Genomic DNA, 15,514 nt, shown 5'->3' with positions numbered 1-15,514 from the left:
GTATGACTCATGGTGTGAAATGCTCAGGTACCCATTTCATTAAGAAGTTAGAGGTTTGCTGCTTTTTACATTCATAAATTCTGAAACTTAAAATTGTAAACTTAATTATATGTTTTTAACTGATACAGCCTACCACTGATCCCAAAGTTTGTGTGAGTCCTGTCAATAATCTTGCTACTTCCTTCCTGAGGCAGTGCACAAGGGCTTCCACTAAGCAATGCAATGATCCTGCAGTGCTTCTTATAAAATCCTAACTGCTACCCATAAGACATTGCTTTGGCTAGGAGAGATGCTGATCTGGTGGTAAATGCCACCCAGCAGATTCTAAAGCAATGTGTTCTAACGACAGTGTTTTCTTTTGCTCCAGCTTCTTGCTGCTAATGGATTACATCGGCATTAACCTGGCAACCATGAATTCTTGCATAAACCCAATAGCTCTATATTTTGTGAGCAAGAAATTCAAAAATTGTTTTCAGGTAAGACTGTTTTACAAGATCTAGCTCTCTCTCTCTCTCTCTCTCTCTCTCTCTCTCTCTCTCTCTGGCAGCCAAATCAGGGAACTCCATAGTAAACAGTCACAGACAATTCAGTTTTGCTACTGCTTTGATCAGGCACCCTCCTCTTCATCTCTTCATTCAAGAAGTGACATCACTTTTTGTTACCTAGAAAGAAGATCAAGACTGACATCAGAGCAGAAGAACGATACATATTCAGATGATACTTTCAGAGGTTAATGCCAAAGAGACTGACTTCATTGCATCCAATTTATTGCCTCTCTTCAAATGGAAGGCTCAAATATAAGCACCAGGCATCCTAAGTCCAGAAAGCCAATTCATGCCTTTCATTGTCTTAGACTTTAGCCTGTCTCCGGCAGAAGTCAGCTCTGGGGCTGAGCGAGCTCTCACTAACAGCAATTACATTGTGATTTAATAACAACCTTTTCAGAGTTGGTGAGGTGGTCCAGCAGTTAAGGGAGGGCATTTGCTGGTCTTGCAGAGGACTCAGGTCCATTCCCAGCAGTAATATGGTGTCTTAGAAACACCTGTAACTACAGTTCCGGAGGATTCAATGCCTTCTTTCAGCTTCCTTAGACCCCAGGAACACTCCTGGTGCACGTGCAGGCAAACACTATAAAATAAAAGTAAATCTTAAAAAATAATAAATAATCGCCTTTCCAAGGAAAGTATATACTGATTACTCTGGGCATCTGCACTCTGCGTTTTCCCTTGTAGCCATCGTTCTTGTTTCAAAGTTCCTTCCAGGGCTGGTGAGATGGCTCAGTGGATAAGAGCACTGACTGCTCTTCCGAAGGTCCTGAGTTCAAATCCCAGCAACCACATGGTGGCTCACAACCACTCATAATGAGATCTGACACCCTCTTCTGGTGCATCTGAAGAAAGCTACAGTGTAGTAATGTATAATAATAAATAAATCTTAAAAAAAAAAAAGTTCCTTCCAGACACATCAACAATATCTGTAGGAACTCCCCTGTCTTATTGATGTCTCAGTTTCTAGTTCTGGAATGACTTAGGACAGCCCTAATGTTTACTGAGTTGTGCTGTCTTGGACCAAGATATTTAACTTTAGCCCACAGTGCATTTTATCCATAGTAGAGTAGAGGTCAGGGAAACCTTTGCTGACCGTGCAGCTCAGCATCTGCTAATGGTCTCACCCACAGGTGATCAGTCCCCCCTCTAGCTCCCTCAGTTACTTCACTGTAAAAACTGATGAACCAAGTGATCATCCAGTAAGTAGAACTCAATGTGGATGGATAGATAGACATAAGACAGGTGGATGGACAGACAGACAACAGGTGGACAGACAGACAGATATACGTGGAGACAATAAGTACTCAATATCTGTGAGCTACTGCATAAGATTGAAAAGGAAAACACAATAACTGCCCTCACAGAACCTGTGATCTAAGCAGAGACAGACATATTACCCAGAAGACCGTACAAACAGATAAGAGTTGAAAATGGACTTTCAGCTGCCATGGCCTTGAGGTCTCCTTGGAAAGATTATAAACCACAAAGTGCTGGGACTGAAATGGGTTCACTCACACCAGGTTCTAACTAGTATATTTCATAAGCTGTACTTGATATCACTTGGTGATTACTTTATATATTAATTAGAAGGCAAGGGAACGGTCCCATTAAAAATGCTCAGAAATTAGACACACACCCAAGGGAATGGCCAAGGGAAAGAATCCAGTCTTGAGAGCCCTTGCTTCTAATTTGCATTCTGCTCTCCCTACCCTTGGGCCTCACAATGGTCCTTCATAAAGAGATGACAACAGTACCCACAGCTGGGGCTATAGTGAGGGTCACCTGAAGTACTGACAGATACCAAGCATCTCATAAGAGATGCACTGATGAAGAAGCAGGACCCCCAGGCTCTTTCCCAGCTGCATCTGCCTGAAAGAGCACCCCCCCCACCCTGCCCCAACCAGCACCACTGCCCCTCCTCTTAAACATGAAGAATACAACCAAAATGAAAAGCAAGAGACCTCTGCTCCTGATCTCTGTCTGGCTAGGACAAGCTCTGGCTGTCCTCGGTTGTCCATGGGCACTCCTCACTGGAGGGCCCAAGCTTCCTGTGTGACTCAGAATGGAGCGGCAGACTGACTGAGTAATTTATACACGCTCTCTCTCTCTCTCTCTCTCTCTTTCCCACCCGCAGTCCTGCCTCTGTTGCTGTTGTCACCAGTCCAAAAGCCTCATGACCTCGGTCCCCATGAATGGAACGAGTATCCAGTGGAAGAACCAAGAGCAGAACAACCACAACACGGAACGGAGCAGCCACAAGGACAGCATGAACTAACCCTCCGCAGAAACACCGAGACGTGTGCCTTCAAGTCCTAGGATGGAAACAACCATTACGCCACAGATGCGCTCCCAAAACCTCCCAAGTCTCTCCCATGCTCCTTTTCTAAGTCCATCCTAGGAAAAGCTCTCCTGCCCTCCCAACAGCACGTGGTGGACCGGTCCCAGCTATAGCCAATGGGTCTTTCCTGAGTACTGTATATGATTTGCATACCGCGCATGTCATTTCCAACACTTGAAAATTAGAGCTGGGAGAAAGGAGATGATGGTTCAAAGAAGCCACCTAGCTGCCGCCTTTGCATGAACACAGAGTTTGCAAGTTCATGACCAGCTTCCGTGCAGTTCTATGGACCAGCTGGTGGGAACTGTCCATCCTAAGATTCTAGAGCAGTGGGTCTCAACCTTCCCAATGCTGCAGCCCCTTAATACAGTTCTTCATTTTCCAGTGACCCCCCCCAACCACAATATTATTTTTTGTTGCTACTTCAATTATTTTGAATTGTTATAATTGTCTGATATTTCTGATAGTCTTAGCCTGCCCCTGTTAAAGGGTCATTAGCAACCCACAAGTTGAGAACCACTGCCCTAGAAATTCTGTTGCGTTTCATGGCCCATGACTACAATCCTAAAATTGGAGAGGTGAGGGAAGATGGTCAGGTGTTCAAGGTTAGCCTCATCAACATAGTTCGGAAAAGCCAGGGCTACCTGTTCTCACAAGACACAAACAGACAAAAAGTGTTTCAAAGTTATGGCAGATTCATTATTATTAATTATTATTATCTTATAGCCAAACACATTGTGAGGTTAAAGTACTCTTTTGGAAATGTCACCGAGTGTTGGTACTTTATAACTGCATGGTACCCTAGAAATGATCGTTTCATCTTCTTTCAATGTACTCTGAAGAAAAGAAAGAGGAGAGGAAGAGGAGGAGGGAAGGAAGACCGTCTGATGAGGAGTTAGTTGTTTCTATGGTACTGTTTTGTTTGGAAACCATGATTTCCACAGCTGCTGCAGACACAGACACAGACCAGCAGCACGGCAGCTTAGTAGCTGCTAGACAAAGAATCTTTAAGAACCTGTATTTTCTTTTTATGTTGTTATTTGGTTGGATTTTGCTTGTTTACTTGGATTTGTTTTTCAAGACAGAGTTTCTCTTTGTAGCCCTGGCTGTCCTGAAACTTGTTTTATAAATCAGGCTGGCCTTGAACTCGCAGAGATCCTCCTGCTTCTGCCTCCCAAAGTACTAATAATACTTGGGCGAGATAGCACTGTGCTTCCAACTCGGCATCTGGAGGCTGAGGCAGGGACGGTGAGTGGGAGACTGCCTGCACTAACTAGAGGAACTCGTCTCCAAATAATAATAATTAATCATAATACCATTAGGTCAAATGGTTTTCTATTTTTCATAAGCCTAGTCTTTTTTAATGTTTTTTTTTTAATGTAAAACCTTGTCCTGCAGATTAAATGTGTCACTGAAGTATGCCTGAGACTTCCAGCCCCACATCTGAAGCATACCTAGGAAAAAACTGCTGGGTGGCCTTGGAGGGCCTGGGCATTTTCTACAAGTTTCACAATAGTAGCACATATATAATGCATGTTTCCTTTGACTCTCTCAGTTTCTCCTACAGTGATGACTGGCTACCAGGCTTTCCTGCTCATTCCTTTTTCCTGGCAGGAAACAATGTCAAAGTGGCCAAATGAGCTGATTGTGTTAAGTGAGATGTAGTTACACTTGCCATGAACCTTTAACTCTTTGCTCCTCTCTGATTGTGAGACAAACTTAAATTTCCATCCTGTCCCCAACTCCTCAGTGGTCACTATTTCAAAGGGCCCTGGTAACTCTACTGGGCATTTTCCCAGATGTTTACAGACTGTGAGAATGACAAATAACTTTTATTTTGTATGTATATAAATATATAAATAATTGTACATTTCTTTTAGCCAAATTTTCTGTGGTTGTCTCTTTCTCTCTCTCTCATTGTGTGTGTGTGTGTGTGTGTGTGTGTGTGTGTGTGTGTGTGTGTGTGTGTGTTAGGGTATGTATAGATTGGAAGAGGATTCTGGGTGACTCTTTATTATACAACCCACTTTGGTCAGTTCTTCTTACACATGAGAATCTCAAGCTTTCCATACTTGCAACTTTTGTAGTTACTTGCAAGTTTTGTAGTTACAAATTCTGGAAGGTGCCGTGCACAGGAAAGTAGCTACAGGAAGGATAGGTTGAATAATTTGACGATGCAAGATTCCCTGTCATAGCCTTGTCCCTGCTGGAGCCAAGAGTCCTATACTTGGAAGTATTACACTTTTCTCTTTATTCCCTTGGGTGTTCTCTCTCTCTCTCTCTCTCTCTCTCTCTCTCTCTCTCTGTGTGTGTGTGTGTGTGTGTGTGTGTGTGTGTGTGTGTGTGTTTGGTGTGTTTGTGTGTTTTACTGTTTGCTCTGGGGATAAAGCCCAGGACCTCTGATATGCTAGGAAAGTGCTCTACTACAGAGCCACAACCCCAGGACAGTATTATTTTGCTCTAATCCCCAGCTATAGTACAACCGACAAGTCTCCTGGAGTTTCTGTCAGATAATTGGTGAAATCTAGCTATTTTAATTTTTTGTATTATTTTATTAGTTAAAAATGAATCAAGTATCAAAATCAAGATTAAAAAAAATACATCAAGTTCCAGTTGCTTGAATTTTGGAGCTGAGAAATACTGCCCCTGTGTGTTAGTAGTCAAGTGCACCACTGGGTCTCACACACCTATACATGCCTAGAATAAGACATAGATGCAAACAGTTTTGTTTATTAAACTATTATCTTTTAAAAGATGCTTCATTTTTTACATATAAAATGTATTTTTTCATTCAGAACATCATAGGTCTGAATACACAGGCTTCAGTGTGCATTTTGTTTATGGACTGGCAATGATTTATTCATACAAACAGTTCTAATTTCTACCTTCACCACATTTCCAACAAGTAACTTTGTAGAAATGATCCAGAAGCTAAGGGCCTGTGTTGGCAGTGGCCTGTTAAACAGAAAATAAGTTTACAGAAGCTTAGCAAGTGTCTCTTCCTTTTTAATTTCCTTTTTTGTTTGTTTTGATGTTTTGTCTTATTTTGGTTTGGTTTGGTTTGCTTTGGTTTGGTTTGGTTTGGTTTGGTTTGGTTTGGTTTGGTTTGGTTTGGTTTTGGTTTTTGAGACAGGGTTTCTCTGTGTAGCACTGGCTGTCCTAGAACTCATTCTATAGACCAGGTTGGTCTCAAACTCACAGATCTACCTGACTCTGCCTCTCGAATTCTGACCACCTACCTTCTCATTTTAAATAGATCTTTGTAGGGAATGTCTGTTGTATAATACCTTGCAAGTTTCTTCTTGGTAACTGCCAGGAAAGCAATTTTCCTTACTCAGACATACTTCATGGTAGAGTCTAATCCATCATCCTCCTTTGTTTACTAAACAACTTTCTCATCCATCCTTTACCTTTCTGGTAAATTTTTGCAGCCTGATACTGGATATACAACAGCGAACAAAACAGGCAAAGTCCCAGATCTGATGGAGCCTGCATTCCAGAAGAATTAGGTACCAATAACCAATATGCTGTGTGGCCACCCAGAGGAAGACACACACCCATGGTCTCTGTTTACTGGACACCTCCACTCAGATGGCTAATAGACCATAATATACACTGAATAAGCCTGATAATCCCAACCTGTGCTGCCATAATATTCTTCTATTCTGCTAAATATAGCTCCATCTTTTGGCTATTCAAGGCAAACACTTGGAAGTCATTTCTCATTCTTTTCTGTTACACTTTCCACCAACATCTCAATAAGGCGATTATTGAGAGCATCATCTGCCCCCTCGGCAAATTGTGCAGAAGACGGTGGCACTTTTCTACCCACTTCCTATCTCTGTGCTATCATGTCTGGTCAGTGTAACTGTAGTTGGTTCCCTTCCCGTCAAGTTGTTTCCTGCCTTGCACACAACCACACTCATGAGAGACTGTACTTCACCTACACTGATTGTGTAAATCCAGGACAGCCAGCATCCTTGGGTGGTAAGAGAGGGCTCTAAGAAAGCACTAGGTAACCAAGAGCCCTGTCCTCATGTGTCCAGGCCAAAAGCTTGTGTGCCCAGAGCTGACACCCATGGTTTGGAAATGATGAAGAAAATTAACCTTATCCTGTCACAAAGATGGGAAAGTGTTTGTGTCCCCAGTTGTAGGTTCTCTTGATGCCTTCCAGGGTTTGTGGAAACAAAGCAGTTCATTTTGACCTATTCTGGTTAGAATCAGTTTTCCACCTAAATTATCTTGATTCATCTTTTTCTATTGCTGGGTTGATTTGTTTGCTTGCTTTCTTTAGAGCAGTTTAAAGTGCACAAGAAAAGCAATCCGAAATTGTATTAGTTCTCTGTGCTCTCTTCCTCCCTTTCCACCCAGTTTCCCCATCATTTACACTTGGCATTGGTGCAGTACCCTTGGTGCAGGGAATGGGCAAGTGCTGCTGTGGTTGATTACTGAGATCCATAGTTTGCACTGGGGCTCCCCCTTTGTACTCTACATCTTGTGGTTTTCCCAGGCGTAGGCTTGAATGTCCCGCTGCGATACCACTCTCCTCTTCCTTCTCCCTCCCTCCCTCCATCCCAGACCCCTTGGCTTAGCTTCTCACTCAACACAAATACAGATCTACTGTCTACTTTTCTGTCAGATTGCACAAGCTAGAGAGCCTTTGAAAGGAGGGAATTTAAATTGAGAGAATGTTTCCACAAGATCAAGCTATAGGCAATAAAACAGTGATAGATGGGAGATGGTTCAAACCACTGTGGGTGGGGCTATCCCTGGGCTGGAGGTTCTGGGTTCTATAAGAAAGCAGGCTGAGCAAGCCATGAAGAGAAAAGTCAGTTAGCCACACCGTCCAAGGCCTCTGCATCAGCTCCTGCCTCCAGATTCCTGCCCTGTTTGAGTTCCTGTCCTGACTGTGATATAGAAGCATAAGACAAGTAAAAAACCATTTCTTCCCCAAGTTGTTTCTGGTCATGGTGTTTCATCACAGAAATAGAAACCCTGACTCAGACGGTGAACACCCACCACGTTACATAGTACTAACAGCCAGAAACACGAAATGAGATGTGTAAATAAATAAATGCAATGGAATACTTAGTGGTGACTCAGCAGACTGGAACTAAGGGCTCAGGAGTCAGAAGTCTTTTGGTGTCAGTTGGTCAACACATTGTCAGGCCCTTCTTGCACCTGTTCATGTCTGTGGAAATAAAATGGAAGTCTAACATCATAACAAGAAACTACACTGTCACCTCTGTTGTATTTTTGTAAGGCAGTAAATGTTACTTTTCATTCAAAAGATGAACCTATGTGGGGACTGGAGGTCTTGCTCAGGGGTAGTTTACCTACCACATGAGAGGACTGAGTTTCCATCCCCAGCACAGCAAATATAAATAATAATAATAACAGATAGATAGATAAACAAATAAATACATAAATAAAATCTACCCAACAAGTCTTAAAGTATTAACATAGTGACCTAATTGGACATGTGTCCAAATAGCCATGATACTAGAATGCATGTAAATTAACCTGCTACCTGCTCTGTTCTTACCAGTGTTGCTAGCTGCTGACACAGTGGCTGTATACAGAAGATGATGATCTATGCCTGGAAGAGGGATGCACTGCGAGGCCCCTAGCCCTTCCAGGCAGGTGATGCCCCGTTCCTGTGTTTGTAATAGGCTGCACCATCTCTGTTGATTTTATGTCACACTTGAAACAGGCAAAGTTACATCAGAACACACACCCACCACACGTGCACTGATTGGTCCTGAAATGTTACTGAGGTCTTCCTATTTTAAAAATCCCCAGTGGTTTTTAAGAAATCCTCCATTTGGAAGTGCTTCTGATCTACTTTTTCTCTGAGTAGTAACAAAAACAACCCACTGTCTATATTTGGTCTGCAGTAGGGCTCTGTGACTTTTTATTTCTATAATAAAAACTGAGAAAAACATCAACTCCTAGAACTTGAAAATAATAAAGGACAAATAACTATGTTTGCCTTTGCAAGGCTGCTCTTCCCTGAGGAAGCAGGCCTCCCTCTGTCTCCCCTCGGTTCCTTAGCTTTGGCATCGGGATGATTCGGTAGAATCTATCAAATGTGTTTATGCCTGGGAGAAATTAAATTAAGAGCAGTAATGCCAACTCTAAATAGAATCAGAAGAGTCATGGAACCTCCCTAGAGCAATAGAGAGAATTCCAAAGATTTTTTCCTTTTTAGTTCTAAACTACCGTCCCCTTATCTGGTTAATGATCAATGCTTATTTCAATGTGATTCTATAACAGTAGATATGTGTTTGGTGTTTTGGCTTGATTTGTCCCAGATGGGAGTCATGACCTTGCCCAGACTATGCACTATCCCACTGTCAGACAAGCCGCTGGCCCAGGCCCCTCCAGGGCACATCTCTGACTCACTCCATTTACGTATTTTTTTCCAGAATACAGCCACTTCTCCATCAACTGTATCTTTCTGCTTGTCTTCAAGCTTATCTATGATGGAAAATCTACCAACTTGAGCTCATACACAAGAGAGAGAGAGAGAGAGAGAGAGAGAGAGAGAGAGAGAGAGAGAGAGAAGGAAGAGGAGGAGGAGGAGGAGGAGCAGGAGGAGGAGGAGGAGGAGGAGGAGGAAGAGGCTTAGGAAATTTAATAGAAATTGACAAATGGAAAGCCGGGCTTGTTAGCAGTTGGGGGAGAGGAAATGCACACAGATAGAATCGACCACTCAGCTGATCCCAGAAAGACAGTTCAAGAGAAAAACATCCCGTGTCTTTTTGAGATTGAGATCAGTGAAAGGGGGGTGCCATGTGTGCAGATAAAACAAAGACAACTGATAGATCAAGGTCTCTGGGGAAGGGAGAGGACATAGCAGCAGCCTCATTTCCAAAAGTATAATTCTCCTCCAACTCCAACAGGGACTGCTCCTACAACCAGGCTTTCCTCATCAGCCCTTTGTCCTCTGACTGTATTTCAATTCTAAGGACAAGAAAGGGACTTATCTACCTTTGAAAGCATGGGCCAGTGAAATGGCTCGGAGGGTAAAGCAATTGCCATGCAAGTCTGAGGAGATCAATCCCAGGAGGCCTTCTAAAGACAGTACCACCTCCTCAGCGTTGTCCTCTGACCTGCACACACACACACACACACACACACATCTTGATATGTGCAAACTCACCCCCACCATGTATTATAAAAACAATAGTGACATCAATAATTGTTCTTAGGATAAAACATTGGAAAAACAACCAGCCAAGTCACCCATATGAACACTTTGCCTGAACCAACCAGTGGCAGGGTCCATGGACACCACAGGAAACAACCGGATGCTCTAGCCTGTAGTGAATGATATGGTGACCAGAAACTCTGTGTGCCTACATATATGAGCACATATGTGTGATTTTATATGAAGATGAGTCTCAGTCTCACTCAGCTTTGGTTGGTTTGAGTGCTTAGGATGAAGCTCAAAGGCTCACACATGCTAAGCAAACACTTTACCGCTGAGCTACGTCTTCAACTGAATACCTCTCAACTATTGGCTTACGGAAAAAAAAAAAAAAAGTAAGAGCATTTGGTTATACATGAGTATTTTCTCACAGAACTCAGTGGGGGTGATAAGCTTCCAGTTTGCTGAAGATGTATCTTTTGGGTGATGCCCAAACACCTCGCAGCAGTCCACACTAAGACTCCTTCTCAGGATTACAAGCCCATCCATCCGTGATGGCAACGGGAGGGAGGCAGCTCCGATACAGGCCTGGCTGCCTGTATCTGTCCAAGGAAAGTTTGCCAAGTTGTAGGTGGTTTTCTAACTACTCTTCTCCTTCCCTGGATGGCAGATTCCCCAGTGTGCTTGCGCCTGATATTCGTCAGGCTAGAGGGATTCTGGACTTCCAACTTTCTCTATCCTGCTTCCTAGATTCTGTACTTGTAGATACCAAATAATTCCCATTATAAATTGCAAGCTGCCTTGGCCCCTGCTAGGTGGTACAGTTGCATACTTCTGCAGTCCACCTGATATTCAAGGGATTATTTTCAACCAAACCACAGAAAGCTCAAAGGAGCTGCATCTACTGGACTATGGATCTGTCAAGGCAAAATGATGGTGTGAATTCCGACCATGACCCATTAGCCCACCAGGTTGTCTCAGAACTCCAGGGAGGGTTTTGTGGTTATGTAATCTCAACCAGGAATTATGGTACACAGCATACAATTTTACAAACCCCTCCCTTTGTTGTACAGGATGAAACAAGAAAAAGGTGGTCAGCTTAAGTGTTACCTCCCTGCACAAACTACTGTGCTTTGTTTTATGTCTTCTGTTTCTTTTTTTTTATCATTGGCAATAGGAATCAAATTTATGTCCTTGTTTTTTTAAGACAGTCTTCACTGAATGGACCAATCTTCCATCGTCAAGGAATAGCCCAGGCTCCCAATTCCTGATCTTCCTCAGTATGTACCTATAAGTGGATACATTTGCACACACACACACACACTCACACTCATATAATAAAATAAAATTAAAATGTTTGAAATCAAGGGTGAGGATAACTCTTTTGGGAATGAGATAAGATTTTCTTGGCTTCAGAGACAGGAGAAGTAAAAGAAAATATAGAAATTGTTGAGGAATACACACACACACACACACACACATATATGTATATGTATATGTATATGTATATGTATATGTATATGTATATGTATATAATTATCTATCTATCTATCTATCTATCTATCTATCTATCTATCTATCTGAGTCAATCATCAGTTTGTCTGACAGTTACATTTCTGAATAATAAATGTTGATGCAGCCCAAAAAAAAAAAAAAAAAAAGTGTTACCTCCCCAGAGGGACCTTATCTGAGTCACCCAGTCACTCTTACATCACTCCACTTTAATTCTCTGCATAGCACATTACTGCCCATGAATCTTTTTCTTGCTCACCTAATAGTAGGTGTGCATCATTTATCTCCCTCATTAAGTCAAAGATCTGGTCTGCTTTGTAGTTTATAACTGGGTACAGCTTATTATACTATCCCCCACTGTATAGGGTAATTCTAGGTGGCACATAGTGTGCCCTTAGTGTGTAGACTTTAATGATCTTAAATCAAAAAGACTCAATAGAAAATGACTAGGAGGCTACCTAGGCATTCCCTGAAGCTACCTTTAACTAAGGTTAAGTATTCCTTATCTGAAATGTTTGAGGGCAGAAGTATGGCAGATTTTGGGACTTGGAGGCCTGGGCATATTTGCATAGAATTTTGTAATAAGAATTATAAATTCTTGCTGGCCCATAGAAAAGACACATAATCCAGGTACTTATTTACAGCCTTAAGCCTAGATTGGGCAGGTTTGGAGCTATTCTAACTCATTTCCCCTCCATGATGTCCCTTGTTACTTGTTTTTTTTTTTCCTGGCTACATGTTTGTACTGGCTGGTTTTGTGTGTCAACTTGACACAAGCTGGAGTTATCACAGAGAAAGGAGCTGCAGTTGAGAAAATACCTCCATGAAATCCAGCTGTAAGGCATTTTCTCAGTTAGTGATTAAGTGGGGAGGACCTATTGTGGGTACTATCCCTGAGCTGGTAGTCCTGGGTTCTATAAGAAAGCAAGCTGAGCAAGCCAGTAAGAAACATCCCTCCATGGCCTCTGCATCAGCTTCTGTTTCCTGACCTGCTTGAGTTCCAGTAGACTTCCTTTGGTGATGAACAGAAATGTGGAAGTGTAAGCTGAATAAACCCTTTCCTCCCCAACTTGTTTCTTGGTCATGATGTTTTGTGCAAGAATAGAAACCCTGACTAAGACAATGCTCATGCTCCATCTCATGGTGGCTTCCTCCTTTCTTGGTCTTCTCTCTTCTCTCCCTTTGTCTCTCCTGAGACCTCTCACTTTATCCTCAAATTCCACTTTTCTCCCTCTACTGCCCAATCACAGGCTCTAGCCTTTTATTAACCAGTTCAGTTGGAGAGCAAGTTTTACATAGCATCACTTGGTGTATGTGAGGATCTGTTAGTAGGGGGACAACCAGATCTTAGGAGCCAGTGTTTAGAATTAGAATACACCAGAGCAACCTCCTACATTTGCCTCTTTTTGTCTAACTAAAAAGGCTCTTTCTCGCCGGGTGTGGTGGCGCACGCCTTTAATCCCAGCACTCGGGAGGCAGAGGCAGGCAGATTTCTGAGTTTGAGGCCAACCTGGTCTACAAAGTGAGTTCCAGGATAGCCAGAGCTATACAGAGAAACCCTGTCTTGAAAAAAAAAAACGCTCTTTCTCTTAAAATAATAAACAATATACAGTAGGAACAATTATGAAACAATAATGAAAACTATTAAGTGAGAGTTATATTCAAAAAGTTCAGTCTGTTTGTATTTGGGAATCTCTAGATAAAGTATTCTACCATCTATCCTTTCTTGGTGAGTTCAGAGTTCTGTATCTAAATCATTTTTCACTACCATCTTAAGCATTTAAGTCCTCTAATTTTCATGATTTACAATTAACAACCTTAAAACATTCATTTATAATTTCCTTTAACCTTCATAATTTGTATATACCACCCTACAAACATCTCCTTAGATCATAAAACATTTTCCTAGTTCCTTTATAGCTTATGTTTAATTGTAAGACTATGACTATCTAGTCTTCAACCCCATCAGAGACCTGAGAAGGAATAAATATTACCTGAGTATGTAGGAAGTGCATGGAAGCAGCTTTCAAGATTTACAGAAATGACAAAAACAGCTGACTGCTTGGACAGTCCCCAGTAATCTTTATAAAGTTGGGACATCCATCTTCAGTATATCTGACAGATATATTTGTGTAGTAGGAATTACAAAGGACTTGCTTATCCTGCCTTGCAGAGCTTGGCAGTCAGTTTCCCTGTGTTCATTTAGCCTCTCTGAACAGTATTCTGTCTGCAGATGAAGTTAGGGCATTTTCTTTGCCCAGTTGCTAGCTTGCCACAATTGAAGCAACTTCATCTAGAAATTTTTCTGATGCTGATCATCTTCTTCCAAGTAAAACGGGGTGCTGCCAGGAACTGATATGTCTCCTTGTCAAAAAGACCTTAAATTAATAAAAACATCTTTAAAGGCCATATTCTATGAGCCTATGAAGTTTTGAAAACTATCTATCCATAGCGTATCTGAACAAGTGAACATTGTTTCGAGTTATTTATTACCTGTTCATCCCAGGATGCATATTTCTATGATAATCCAGATTCGTATCTGACATGACTATGAGTTTGCATTTCTCAAACATCCCTAAACTTGTTTGCAATACCACTTATTAAAAGGACTGAAATTAAACCTTGCATTTTCAAGTGAGCTGCATAGTCATAACATCTATGTAAGAGTTGAAGCATGCATACCTTGTGTTGTAACAAAATTAACCTTAAATTTTGTATCAATATATAGAATTTTTACCAATGAAAACATTAAGCTTGTATCAATATACAATAATCATTAACAATGAAAACAAACATAATCTTATTTGAAAATAACAATAGCTCTAAGTTGAACTTCCCCAATCCAAAATTCTGAAATTTCAAAGGCTCCAAAACCTGAGACATGGTGAGCATCCTATCAGCATTAAAAGTTTTGGTTTTCAGACTTTCTGGTTACAGAAACCCAACTTGTATCTGGATAAGTAGTTCTGGAGTCACTCCTCCATGATAAGAACTAGATAACAGGAAGAGGGCTTTAGTTATTACATTGACTTACAGGCCTTCCTTGCTGATATGATACTGTTCTTGTGAATGAAGACTATTATTGTTGTTTTGGTTTGGTTTAGGGTATTTGGTTTGTTGATTGGTAGGTTGATTTGGGGTGTTGTTTGTTTGGGTGGTTGGTTAGTTGAGATAGAGTCTCGTATAGCCCAGGCTGGCCTTGAACTTAGTAAGTAGCCAAGGATGATACTGACTCCCTGACCCTTCTTTGTCCACCTACCAAATTCTGGGGTTATGGGCATGTGCCACCATGCCCTGTTTTATGCACTGAAGACAGGAAGCAAACCTTCAAGCCCACTGAGCAAGCACTCTACCAACTAAGATGTATGGAACCCAACAGAGACCTTCTAGCAGTTGTAGAGTGGCCAGAAAAACTGTGACCCCACATTTCAACAGAGCAGGTACCCAATTATGCTTACAGTGATCTACATTGTAGGTTTAAAAGAAGTAGTGGGGTTGGAGATGGAGAGCTTGCTTTGCCAAGAATGCTCAAGGCTCTGGGTTCAATCTCCAGCCCTTCAGTTCCTCTTTATGCAACTTCTGGCTTTCACTGATTCCAGATTCTGTATTTTCCTCTTATGTTTATTTATTTGTTTATTTATTGGTGACTGTCCTTGGACATTTTTTTTTCAGATGAATGAAAATCACTTTATTCCTTTATTCTGAAATAATGTAGAAAGTCTTTGTTCTAGCCCCCCCTCCAACCCCCAATCAAGATTTATCTTTACCTGGGTAATAAATTCTAGGGAGAAAATCATCTTTCCTCAGGCCAGGGTATTAAAGCTAAGGCACTTGCCTAGAGTATCCGAGGTCCTGGGTGAGAGAGAGAGAGAAAGAGAGAGAGAGTCATTTTGGACTGGGCATATGGCCCATTGAGGTACAAGTTCTTATCCACAGCACTACATAAAGCTGATTTCAGAGGCA

At 41.7% G+C, this 15,514-nt stretch overlaps 1 protein-coding gene and 1 long non-coding RNA gene across 3 annotated transcripts in view; one reads left to right on the top strand and one right to left on the bottom strand.

Annotated features, from left to right (window-relative positions):
- Positions 1-4,770, top strand: part of Ednra (endothelin receptor type A) — a 61,424-nt gene extending 56,654 nt beyond the window's left edge. Inside the window, exons 7-8 of the mRNA NM_010332.2 lie at positions 368-476; positions 2,683-4,770. Coding sequence (NP_034462.1) covers positions 368-476; positions 2,683-2,823 — 250 coding nt within the window. The 3' untranslated portion in view covers positions 2,824-4,770. The remainder of the gene's footprint in view (positions 1-367; positions 477-2,682) is intronic.
- 4933431K23Rik overlaps positions 698-15,514 on the bottom strand; it is a 31,161-nt gene continuing 16,344 nt past the window's right edge. Inside the window, exons 2-4 of one of the 2 annotated variants that reach the window (XR_001778587.2) lie at positions 15,319-15,403; positions 7,975-8,077; positions 698-1,128 (exon numbers count right to left, since the gene is read on the bottom strand). This is a non-coding gene — a long non-coding RNA (RIKEN cDNA 4933431K23 gene). Of the gene's footprint in view, positions 1,129-7,974; positions 8,078-8,431; positions 8,642-15,318; positions 15,404-15,514 lie in introns of those variants that run through there. The other variant, XR_003947563.1, reaches the window with a different exon arrangement.

Source organism: Mus musculus, chromosome 8, assembly GCF_000001635.26.
Source record: "Mus musculus strain C57BL/6J chromosome 8, GRCm38.p6 C57BL/6J".
In the NCBI taxonomy this organism is placed as follows: domain Eukaryota; kingdom Metazoa; phylum Chordata; class Mammalia; order Rodentia; family Muridae; genus Mus; species Mus musculus.
Note: the sequence above shows the minus strand (reverse complement) of the source record. Positions and strands in the feature narration are given on the sequence as shown.